Genomic DNA, 11,792 nt, shown 5'->3' with positions numbered 1-11,792 from the left:
CTTTATTGATTGACACGAAAACAATCACCTTTAGCTTTAATGTTTGGCTTTGGTCCAAAACTTTGGTTACGCAGTACGTAGTACGGCCTGCAGATTTAGGGATATGCAAAGTTCCCATAGCGGCGTGCGGGAGGCATGCACGTTATAACTAACTTAAGCTATAAATAAGCTATACTGAACAGAGTAGAGTAGGCTGGTAGTTTTAAGACGTCGAATTATTCTGTAGTATTTCAAAGCTCGACGTACATTCAGCGCAAATGGCCAACTCAGACGCTACTATTTTTAAGTGTCTTTGTCCACTGTAGACATAAGAACACCAGTTCAGCGTGATGAAAATTGTCAATGTTGCTGCGAGAAAAGAGAAGCGAAAACTGAAAGGAGAAAGTCATCGAGTGACAGGTCGGGAATGGGTCGAATCATTGACCGAGGACCTTTTCAAAGTACGGAAGCTATCCCCTAAGAAAGCTCACGGTGATGCTAATGCTGTCCCAGTGGATCCTGCTGCCGAATTTCCATCAGTGAAAACAGTGGAAAAGGTCGCGAGATGCGTTCATCAAGTATTAATTCATCATCCAGCTCGGAATGCCCAGTACGAACTCCCACAAAACAAGCGCAGTTCCTTAACCCTACACTTGTCTCAGGAACCCCGGAAGGGTGTACAGCTTTCATTGGCGGATAAGATCAGGTTGATGATTTTAAAGCGGAGGATAGTAGCTATCAGAAAGAATTCTTCCGTCGCTGAAATAAGGCATAATCCATATGGCATTCCAGATTTCGAGGAGCTTTACCACGCTACTGACCAACACGTGGCGTTCCAGAGGCGGAAGCTGTTTGATCCTTTATTAGGTGTGACATGATAAGACTGTGACCTGTGCACTAAGAATACGCTATTATTTTTAAAATTTGTAGACCCTGCTAAACGGCGCTACGCCTTTGATTCCATACTGAACGATTATGACATTCTGTGCCCCATCAAGCCAAGTCCACACCTTAAACAGATGAGTCGGCAACGTGATCGGTACAGACTCTGTCTGATTGGCCGATCCGCTAGAGGATGCCCTTTCGAAGCATCAGACTTCATGGCCCGGTGGGTGTATCGAAGAAGCCTACAATCTATGGAGCTGAATGGGATGCAGCTCACAATGATCAAGGAAGACGGCGTTGATTGTGATCCTCTGGATCTATCTAGAGCTGGATCGTATCAGTACGGAAAGTGCTTAGCTTCCAAGCTGGTTGCTGCCAGGAAATCAGCACGACATACTCTGCGCGAGTCGAACAGTGAGCCACCTGGTGAGAACATGCCGGATATAAAAGCGGTCGACAGTGATCTGCATAGTTTTCTGTCTGGAATGTCGCATTTGAAGTCATTTGATACGTCTAGCAACCTTACTTTTCCTACCTGTGATAGATCGGAGTCTGCGGAAATCGTTTAAAGGAATTTGTTTCGGGTTTTTTGTTCGTACCTTAACTGTTACACAGCAGTGTTTAAAATTGCGTACGATGTGTAGTTCCCTATTAGAGTTTGCATTTCATGAAATTGAAAGAAAAGTTAAAATGTGTAACGACCGTAGGCATTGGTCAGCAAACATTACTTGCATCTGTTGATCAACCAATATTGACTGACACAATAACTGAAACGATAACTGACTGCACTATTTTTATAAACTCAACGTTCCACTACGTACCCACTCAGGCAATAACCTTATTAAATGCTTATTAGAGTCAATAACTTGAAAACTTCGTAATGTGTTGACTCATTGAATGAACTTGCATAGACCAAAATAATGTTTTATAGCCAAGAGGAAAGCACAAAACCAAGTAAAATTTCGCAATAACGTACAAGTAATTTTGCTTTTTTAATAAGTAAGTACATTTGTAATAACAACTAAGTAATAATAATGAGCAAGCTTTCTGAATAAATAAGCCCATCGTAATCAGTATATCTTGCCCAATTTTGGCAAACTGCCAACACCAGTACATAAACATCAATCAACAGTAGCACACTGACCTCTCTATTGATCATGTATTCAGTAGTTTAGTTTACAACTTTACGAGTATCTACAATACGAGCGCATAACTTGTGTGACTCAGTATAACGAAAACGTTTGTTTTAGAAAGTCCCTCAAACAAAACAGTATCTAAGCAACCAGACTAAAAGATTAAGTCGAATGTTTATAGTCAATGACAAAGTAAGCTGTAAGGTGCAAGCACCTATAAACAAACGAATTGCAAACGAAAATTTGACGTGGTTGGGCTTCCTGGTTGGGGAGAGTTACTGCGTAATATTGCGCGGGGAAATAACTGTGCCGTTGCAAATCAGTTGGTCGTTGAATTGGCTGGAATCACCTGACCGTAACAGTACTTGTAAACCCTTTTAACAGTAAAATCTCATACTGGTGCAAAATTGAGGTGCTCAAAGTTTCTTGTGCTTCGATTGATATTCCCGCTAGACATCGTTACCCCACCTTCCGAATGCTATACGGATCGTTCGGTGATTGATTATAAAACGCTTTGGGACCAAATCCATGATCTCAAATCTATCCTGATAACTCATGTACTTTGCTATTCCTCTTTGAACACTGGTAGTGGTGCCCACTGGGGAAGTTTTGGTCTTTAAAATACTTCCGCAACGAATACAACAACTGACATGGGCTCTGCGCCTTCCAAGCAAATGCGCGGCCCACAAGATCGTAAGGATGACGTTTACGAGCTTGCCTGAATTACTTACGAAATAATAATTTTCCTGCCCTTAATAGTCGCCGAAATCGAGGAGCGCCGAATGGAAGCGAAACAGATTTCGCGTCGATTAGACGAAGGTGGGAGTCTGTAATTTACGGTTATTTGCCAGTATTTGGCAAACCTTGGCTCGGTACATTAGCTAAGTATCGCCCCTGTTTGAAATCTCACGTTCCTGTTTTTTTGCAGCCTACATGCGTATGCGAAAAACTGACGATATGTTTGAGCTACTGGTTAGTGAGAAGAACAAAGCGTTGTCATAATTAATTCAATGCGAATACCTGACTGGTTGGAATTTCAAGTTTTTCAGTAAATAATAATATTATAATATTTTAGGTATGCAAGCACGGCGATCTCAAACATGGAGAGTGCGTACGTCCGATCGTTTTATTAGCAATTTTCAAGCTGTTTATTGATTTCAATCTCGCAGGATTCGCGAGCTCACCATAGAGAATGCCAAGCTTCTTCTGATAAGAGATGCAGACCAGTATTTTATTGTCGGAAACAAGTGCAGCCACTACAATGCGCCACTTCGCAAAGGTAAAGAGAACTACTTCGAACTAAAGTGTCGGCCACTTGGCTACGACTATGCAATGGAAACGAATTTTATGCTACGCGTTTGTGATTTTAATTTCTGCTTTGAAGGATCGTACTTTAACGGACGATTACGATGTCCATGGCACGGAGCCTGCTTTAACCTGGTAACTGGTGAGATCGAAGAATATCCGGGAATCGATGGAATACCCGCATTTCCGGTGAATTTAATTTAAGTCTATGTTTAACAGTGTCCAGTGCAGTTCTAATTGTTTGCAATCGTACAGAACTGTCCATATTATAGGACCCCACATTAGACATGTTCACTGCTTTTAGGTGAAAGTTGTAAAAGGGAATGTAATAGTCGATGTTGATCGGCGACTCCTGGGAAAGGCCAAGGTTATTCCCGCTATGGCACGGGCCGATAAAGCGAACGAAACCATTTTTGTCATTGTCGGGGGAGGTAATCTCGCCGTTGTTTACTGTACTGCTTTGAGAGCACAGTTATTTCAAGACTCAGTACGTATATATTTAGGTCCAGCTGCCCTAGTCGCGGCGGAAACTCTACGTCGCAAGAATTTTCGGGGACGTGTGGTCATTTTTGCGAAAGAACAGCTTCCGCCTTACGACAGGCCTAAGCTCAGTAAAGTAACCTACCAATCATATGTAACCTTCCGAAACACGGTTGTAAAATTTAACAGCTTTTTACTTTTACAGATGTTAGACGTAGATGCTGACCTTTTACTCCTTCGTGATCACGCTCATTTTAAAAAATATGACATCGAATTGATGCTCGATCAGGAGGTAGGTAGAGTCATTAGCGAATTTTAGATTTCACAAAACAAGTTCCGTGCAGTTCGCCTTGCGGGTAGAAGTTGGCGTTACGCGTCGATTTACGTCCGTTCGCGACGTAAGGCGCCGTAACCTAACGTCGTTGGCTGACGCGTAAAAACTATCTGCCTTGCGTGGATCTGTGCAACGGCTCAGCCGTATGGCTGAACGACAAGACAGCGTATGCTGCCTGTGGATCTTTTTATGTGCTCTAACCGCCTCCCCGAGAGCAGGTTGGTCACGCTCTCGGCACTCTCGACTCGATTTATTTTTCAGCTGTACGTCACTGCAAGTATGTATGCATCCGTACAAGCATTTTAAGCGCTGTTCAATCTGGTAACGTACTGTTTATGTGACGCAGTAGTTTCTAGTGGACGGAGCCTGAACCATGTGAAATCTAAAATTCCCTATTTTAAATCAGCTCTTACATAATAGACTGTTGCAGTTGGTTAGCATCTGTCTCTTCACGTAGATTGTGAATGTGGACACTAATGATAGAACCGTAACAGCGAAAACCAAGCTGATGTTGCGATATGACAAGCTCCTTATCTGTACAGGAGCCAGGTTAGTGCCGATGATTTGCGTTAATATACGGAAGAGGAATGACATGCATTTTGCAATTGCTTAAGTAGCCCAAAGCGGTTAGATGTGCCAGGAAACAACCTGAAAAACATTTGTTTCCTACGCACACCAGAAGAAGCAAACCATATTTGTGCGACTGGCAAAGATAAAAATTTGGTCATCGTCGGCGCATCGTTTTTAGGTAATAGGTTGTAGTAAACGCCGCTGTGTGTGTATCTTAAAGGCCATTCTGTGTTGTTACGATATAGCACTAGAAGTTGCGGCATTTATGGGCTATAAAGCTAGATCAGTTACGATAATCTGCCGTCGGATGTATCCGTTTGAGAACCTACTGGGGCGTCATATTGGAAAGCTTTTGCGTCAGGTCAGTTCAGTGAAGAGTGCACGGAAGGAATGCATTGTAATGTTATCAGTATCAAATTTAATCGAGAAGTAAAATTTTTAATCCACAACATTGTTATAGCTGGTCTCTTAATTTCATGCAGTCTCTCCGAATAAAGCTCAGACGTTATCAACTAAACATGATAACAACAACTTTTAGATGTTGGTGGATCGAGGGGTAACCTTCCATGAAGCAAGCAACGTGGAGGGTTTCGAAGGCACCGATGCAGTCCATTCAGTCTCACTACGCAACTACAAGAAAAGTGAAGCGCTCTCTGTCCCGGCTGATCTAGTATTAGTCGCTATTGGTTAGTCGACCCATTTTATTTTTTTCGGCACTCTCTTAAGTAAGGACGTCAAACTGCGAATGCCGGTAAGGTACCATTCTACCATCGAAAATGTATTTTGTCGGAGTGATACAATCAATGCATCTTATGTTACTTAAAGCTTTTCTTATCTAGGTACGGTCCCGAATACCAAATGCCTCGTGCATTCTGGAATTGAGTTGGACGATGAAGGGTTCATCAATGTTGATCAAGTACGGCATCCCATGTTCCGTCTTATAAAACATTAAATTTTGTTAGAGTTTGTGCAATATATCTAAAGGGAACTGGATATGATGGCTACGTATGCGCTGTCACCATTTTTACACCATCTAAACTTTTGTACGGGAGTAACAGACTTATTCACCGTTTTCGTTCCTTATTTAGTTTATGCGTACAAGCGTCGAGCGTGTATTCGCTGCCGGTGATTGCTCCACTTTTCCTTTATCTGATTCCGGATTAAGAGCAAAAGTACAGCACTGGGCTATGGCGCATTCACAAGGTAAGGCTGCCTTTAACTGCTGATGTCCCTGCTTTAGTTAAATTTGAGGCTTTGATGACGAAACAGAGTTCGCATTTACTTTAAGAAAAGTGGCATTAACTTTATGAGCTGCGATCGGCTAAAATGTAGCAGTAATGCAAGATCTGTGACGTTGACTTGATCAGGAACGTTTGTAACACACGTACTCATTGCGGAAGTTTCTGGCAGCCGATACATAAGTGAGTTCACGTTAAACTTATGCAAAAAATCTGATTTTCAGGGCGAATAGCAGCGCTTAACATGATGAGTTCTGGACATTTAGAACCGCTGCGATCGGTACCGTACTTTTGGACTACCATCTTTGGAAAGAGCATTCGTTATGCTGGTAAAATAAATAAAGGCTTACAGTTTTTAGCCCCCTTTTGAGTGGTACGGTTATCTTGAAAAATTTTCTAAATGTTACTTGGCACACCATACAGGATACTGCGATAACTTTGACGACGTGATGATCAGTGGCGATATCGAGAACGGGCGCTGGGTAGCATTTTATTTAAAGTATGGGCCATAATAAATTTAATAACTGTGTGTAATTACTAGTGTGTAATTAACAATGAATAACTGTGTGTAATTACTGTGTGTAGTACATAAATAATTTTGTGATCCGAATCGTAGGAAAGATGACGTCAAAGCAGTGGCGACGATGAACTATGACGGTGTGACCTCACAGTTTGCGGATTTACAGATGGCTGGCAAATTTACTACGCGCGCCGATCTTTTGTATGATATTACTAAAATTTTAGCACTCTACAACAACATAGCATTGGTGGAGGTCAATTACATTTGGGTAACTGTTGCGCGTTGTAATGCGTAAAAAATTAGCCGTTAGCAGGTCCAATCGTGTCGATCTGTGCAGGAGAGTTACGAGTTACTCGTAGTTTGGGTAATGGTTGCGCTTCGACGTCGAAGCGCAACGCTTACGCGGACAAGTAAGCTGAAAACCCATCCCAGATTTTGTGACTGCGAATCAGAATGTTTGCTTGGTTACGCGCTGTTACGTCACATTTTTTACGCGTTTTCCCGTTACCCGACGCGCAACGCTTACCCAAATGTAATTGACCTCCACCATTATTTCAAGGAAAACGTTATGCGGGTATTTAGGCGGAATCCAAATTACCTTATTCCAAACCGACAGATGATACGCAACTCTGCAGCTTTGCTAGGCTAATATGATCGGCAGTGGGACGGGCTCTGAAAGCAGGCGGATCGAAACAACAGAAGCGAAGCCGCTGCGAGGCTTCCAGGTCATGGTATTTTTTTGGTACGAGTCGTAGTCGTTATTCTCAGTTTTGGTTCTTTCGTTGTTGTATCCAGAATGGGTATCCTGTTTTCGATGAACTAACATACTTAGTTGTTTACATTTTCCTTTGTCCTAGTTATTGCTTGCTGTTGAGTACTTTAACAATGAAAAGGTGTCAACTGAACGTAAATATGATCGAGTAGTAATGCGACCGCTAAGTTTCTGTACATCAGGGTCCAGAGTCCAGACTAAAGTGCGTAAATTCGGGTAGTGCGTAAAAATACCAACATGGTAAGACGGCAAACGCCTGGTACATGGTAGCAAATACGCCGTGAAAAGCCCACTGCCCAAAAGAACCAGTTCACATCACCGTGCAAGCCGCGCTAGGATTAACACAGCAACATGACAATGAAACCGAGAACGTGCAAAATTTGTTTTTCACAACTAAATCACATATAAAAAGGTGAAACAACACCAGTTGTGCGCAAAGCAAACGGGTTTCGATAAGAACAAAAAAGAAGCAAAAATACTTATTCGGGTGCCGAGCAAGGTGGCATCCCCTCTGCCCGATTCTGTCGCTCGATCTGATCGCACATGAGCTTGTGCGCTTTCTGGGACACCATCGCCCTGCCGGCTTTAAACTGCGGGCGATGATCATGTGCCAGTGGAGCGTGACCTTCTTTCGGCAACGTCTCTCCGTAGATATTGTCCACCGGTGTGTCGCAGGGGTCTGGCTCCGCCCAGTACCCTTCGCGGTTAACTCGACAGGGAGGAATCTGCAGATCCGGTGGTGACATGCCCCTCTCCACGAGATCTTTCATCCACTTCGCTTTGGCCATGCGCGCTCGTAGAGGACCCATGTCGAAGAGTTCAGGTATCAGATTCTTACAATCCAACATTTCGTGTGGCGTACAGTGAATAAAGCGCACGTTATCCAATAAACGCTCAGCATACTGCCTGCGTTGGTCGGGGCGAAACTGTATCCATGTCACCATGGCTTCGACAATGTCTAACTCAGACTGCAAAACATTACTCAGTCACAGTTAATTAAAAGCAAACATTTCAAGGAGAATTTACATTAAGGCGGAGATTATCGTTGCTGAATAGGGCCTCCACAGTTTCTATTGGCCAAGCTAGGAAGGCCGGTTGCGCCGTAATCTGATAGAAATCAACTGGGCCGCTTCCCATTGCTCTGCGCAGAAAATGTCAAAATTAATGTAACTGAACTCAAGGAGACGGTAGGCTTTGCAGGACGAGCTAGAACATACAGTGCTTCTTCTCGGCGTTTTGCATCTTCTGGGCTTGGGCAGATACGGTTATCCATATTACAAGGCGGCATATCGTCGTCAGACTTTTTGCTGGCTAATTTCTTCGGTTTAACATCTTCGTTCGGCCGTGGTCTGGACAGTTCTCCGATAATCGCTTCGCACTTATCTTTCGGTGGCTTGAATAGTAAATCAGAATACTGCAGGGACTTCAGTTTATCTTTGCACATTTGCGCCAGCCCAAATATTTTTAATGCCTGAGCAACGTTAAGGATATCCTATGCGACAAAAAAAACGAAGGTCACAAAATAAATGTGATCGCGGCAACTTCAGAAAATACCTACTGCAGCGTTATAATGGTGAATCTCTGTAGTCCCTTTGTACATGAACTCAATGCACCGTAGAAGGGCCCTCGTCTGCAGTTGGGAAACGTCAATACATATTTCAGGCATTAGTAATTTATCAGGACGCTCTTTCATGAACTGCTGATTAAGACGAGGACTAAAAGCCGCAAGGACAAGCTTGTGGGCTTTGATTTTATTGTCGCCAACATATACAATAACGTCGGTATGTTCCCGGCTGCGGAAAAGATTTGCGAAATACCGCGCTGTCCTTTCGGCTACAAAGAAAACAGTGAAAGTATCAAAATTTTAGAATTTTACAGTAATATAATCTAACAGTAAATTTACAGTTTTCATAAATCTGTTAAAACAATGAACATGGGCACGCATTAGTCAACGTCTATGAGAACAGTAAGACATACGAGCACATACTGAGATAATTTTCAAAATTCGTGTGCGTTTCAGAACAACAAATATTCGCGGTAAATCAAAGGACAATATGTAGCAAAAAAATGGAAACGATGTCTAAAAAGCTTCTTAAAAGCTTCTTAAAAGCCAGTTGCAACAGCAGAGTGGTACTTTATTCAGTTTATTGTTAATCATAAGCTCCTGGACTTACCGTGCCGTTCTACCGATTCACCAACAACCCAATGTAAACACCTTAATTCCTTATCGTTCAACTGCTTCGTTGTATCCCGTAAAGGGATCTCTTTCATAAGTTTGTTTCCTACAAGATAAGGCCTGGTCTGATCCAGCTTGACATTGATTTCTGTTAGCAAAAGATTGTCTGGTCGCAGGAACGTATTGACGCTGTCTTCGTCCATTCCCGGACAACGTAGGCGGTTGTCTATTGGCTCCGTGCGACATGGCAGACCAGGATACTGATTGGGCCATATGTCCGGCTCTTTCTTCAGTTCGCGTCGTTGGCAGTCGTCTCTGTCGTCGTCCACCCCGCCCCCCTTTTTGGCACTGGCTGGTCGCAAATTCTTGCTGCTGGAGCTCGCTACAACCGGTTTCTTGTCCTTTTTCAGCTTGCCCACCAGACTTAAGCGGTTCAGTGCAGTGGTAATGGGCGTCATTCGCTGATTTACATAGAACACTGAATATGTGTGTTAGATTAGATCAATACAGAGCGGCATTGTACGGCAGTTAATTATCCGTTCGTTTTAAACGATCCCCACCAAAAGCTGAGCCCTGGAAGCTGGTTTCCAAGTAACACAATGAAAATCTGAGATTTTCCGCTACATTCTCCACTTTTAATGGGTGCCCAAAACTTGCATATCTTAACACTTTATCGGATCGTGTCCAGGAAAGTCAGTAAGAATCAGTGCCCTTTGATAGGAAAATGCGGAATACATCTTCGAACAAAACGTTTCCCAAACGTTCAAAATGAATGCGAAGACTACCGTCTTCGCATTCATTTTGAACGTTTGGGAAACGTTTTCAGTACGTGGCCGTTTCACATGGCAACATTGAATACAACGTCCATTGAAAGATACTGTGCCAGGTTAATATAAACGGTCAGACTAGGCGTCCTCGCCACGCACTTTAAATACGTTCTATAAAATAAAGTGGCGGAGGTTCTGTAAAACTTTAAAAAACGGAAATTCTGAGATATGAGTGCCTGGATTCGTCAACATTTTATCATGGGAGGATTTACATAACATCGCCAAGTTCGATAACGAAAAAATGGTCGTTTATTATAATTGACAAGCAAAAAAGACAGACCGATTTGCGGGTGTTTATTACTTAATTTTGCAAAATAACCCCAACTTATGGGCATCGAAAACTATAAGCTGTATAATTACGGTACAATGTGCAAGTGTGCAGCAATACCAAACAATTAATAATAATTAATAACAAACTAATTTAATCTCAAAATACGAGTACACTATCATAGCAAAGAAACCGTTCAATGTTCCGCTTTTTCGAGCAATAATAATTCATTTCTTTTGTGGCCATTAAAACGCATAAACCGTTTTTTCAGTTTGTACGCTGTGGGCATTTGTTATACGTACGGTACCATAGTCTGGCGTTTAAAATTTCTTTAAAAGAATCGTCAATCAAACTGTATAAAGGCTGACCTGAGAGTCGCTGACCAACTTAAAATACTGCATGTAATTACCGAAGAATGTATTGACCACGGCAAAATTCTGTGTTTGTTTTCCAAACCCATGGAATAGAGTTCAGAGACGAAATATTAATACGTGCAGCATTGCAAAATTTAATATCGGACATAAAACCGTAAAGACAAAAGCTTTTTCCACAAAATATTTTTACGAATGTTGGATGTCACGCCCCTTTTGTAAACAAAATTCTTTTGTTTACAAAAGGGAAATGTTGATCGCGTGCGCAGGTTTTCAGCACCCATATTTTTATTAAGCTGCATGGCAGAATATTTATTCCCCCTGTTAATAACATTTATATGGAAAGACAGTTTCATATGTTTCGGATGAGTGGCTCACAGATAACCGCATATGATTCACAGGAGTGCATGTCGGTTCATGCAAACCGCTTACAGCGCTGACTGATAACGCCTAGGCAGTCATAACTTTATCTCGTTCGTAACGAGTAGCGTCGTGGTTCGGCAAATTTTGTTCGAAAATACTAAACCTAACTTCAGCTGCCAACTGCCAAGCAGCTGTCGGCATCTGGTTAAAACACATAAATCAGCATTTTTACTGGCCAAAGCTTTTACTGGCCTAAGGTTTTGACACTTTATATAATATTGTTATGTTCTACACTAAATATTTTTTTCTTCATTCTAATCAGTGAAAAACGAAAATGCTGAAGTTGATACGCGCTCATGCATCGTCATCGTGAAAAACTGTGAAAATATGGTGATCAGCCGGTGCACTTTCCGGTCTCCCCATTGTGCGCGTTCGATTGCGCAAGTACGTACGGTAATTACAATGCGTTGCGGGGCTTCCGAGTTCCGACCGTATTACGAGAATCCTACTCTATTAAATAGTATATGGATAAGCCAATGTAAAACACTACGCAGAAAACCTCTATAAATCT

General features: G+C 42.3%; 3 protein-coding genes across 8 annotated transcripts; 2 read left to right on the top strand and 1 right to left on the bottom strand.

Moving 5' to 3' along the window:
• Positions 1–74: 74 nt before the first annotated feature.
• Positions 75–1,566, top strand: LOC129586784 (uncharacterized). Its single transcript, XM_055480205.1, has 2 exons — positions 75–846; positions 910–1,566. The coding sequence occupies exons 1-2, from the start codon at positions 330–332 to the stop codon at positions 1,431–1,433; spliced, it is 1,041 nt and encodes a 346-aa protein (XP_055336180.1). The 5' UTR covers positions 75–329; the 3' UTR covers positions 1,434–1,566.
• Positions 1,567–2,206: 640 nt separating this feature from the next.
• Positions 2,207–7,406, top strand: LOC129586802 (apoptosis-inducing factor 3-like). Of its 6 annotated transcripts, none has more exons than XM_055480236.1 (19): positions 2,207–2,690; positions 2,757–2,816; positions 2,926–2,969; positions 3,073–3,104; positions 3,167–3,276; positions 3,382–3,491; positions 3,607–3,733; positions 3,806–3,918; positions 3,988–4,074; positions 4,574–4,665; positions 4,731–4,864; positions 4,932–5,047; positions 5,225–5,372; positions 5,526–5,602; positions 5,775–5,889; positions 6,149–6,253; positions 6,348–6,423; positions 6,541–6,712; positions 7,027–7,404. In XM_055480236.1, exons 1-19 carry the CDS (start codon positions 2,648–2,650, stop codon positions 7,096–7,098), a joined length of 1,833 nt encoding a protein of 610 aa, XP_055336211.1. In that variant the 5' UTR covers positions 2,207–2,647; the 3' UTR covers positions 7,099–7,404. The 6 variants fall into 6 exon arrangements, 5 of the variants coding, with proteins under 5 accessions (XP_055336211.1, XP_055336212.1, XP_055336210.1 ...); XM_055480237.1 differs by having other exon boundaries at positions 4,734–4,864; positions 7,027–7,402; XR_008690214.1 differs by lacking the exon at positions 6,348–6,423 and having other exon boundaries at positions 6,541–6,645.
• LOC129586803 (uncharacterized) lies at positions 7,369–10,142 on the bottom strand. The gene is made up of 5 exons (XM_055480241.1): positions 9,391–10,142; positions 8,775–9,049; positions 8,434–8,708; positions 8,243–8,357; positions 7,369–8,184 (listed from the first exon to the last, which is right to left on the bottom strand). Exons 1-5 carry the CDS (start codon positions 9,848–9,850, stop codon positions 7,696–7,698), a joined length of 1,614 nt encoding a protein of 537 aa, XP_055336216.1. The 5' UTR covers positions 9,851–10,142; the 3' UTR covers positions 7,369–7,695.
• Between the last annotated feature and the right edge of the window lie 1,650 nt (positions 10,143–11,792).

This window comes from Paramacrobiotus metropolitanus, unplaced genomic scaffold (genome assembly GCF_019649055.1).
Source record: "Paramacrobiotus metropolitanus isolate TYO unplaced genomic scaffold, Prichtersi_v1.0 Parri_scaffold0000022, whole genome shotgun sequence".
NCBI lineage: Eukaryota > Metazoa > Tardigrada > Eutardigrada > Parachela > Macrobiotidae > Paramacrobiotus > Paramacrobiotus metropolitanus.
Note: the sequence above shows the minus strand (reverse complement) of the source record. Positions and strands in the feature narration are given on the sequence as shown.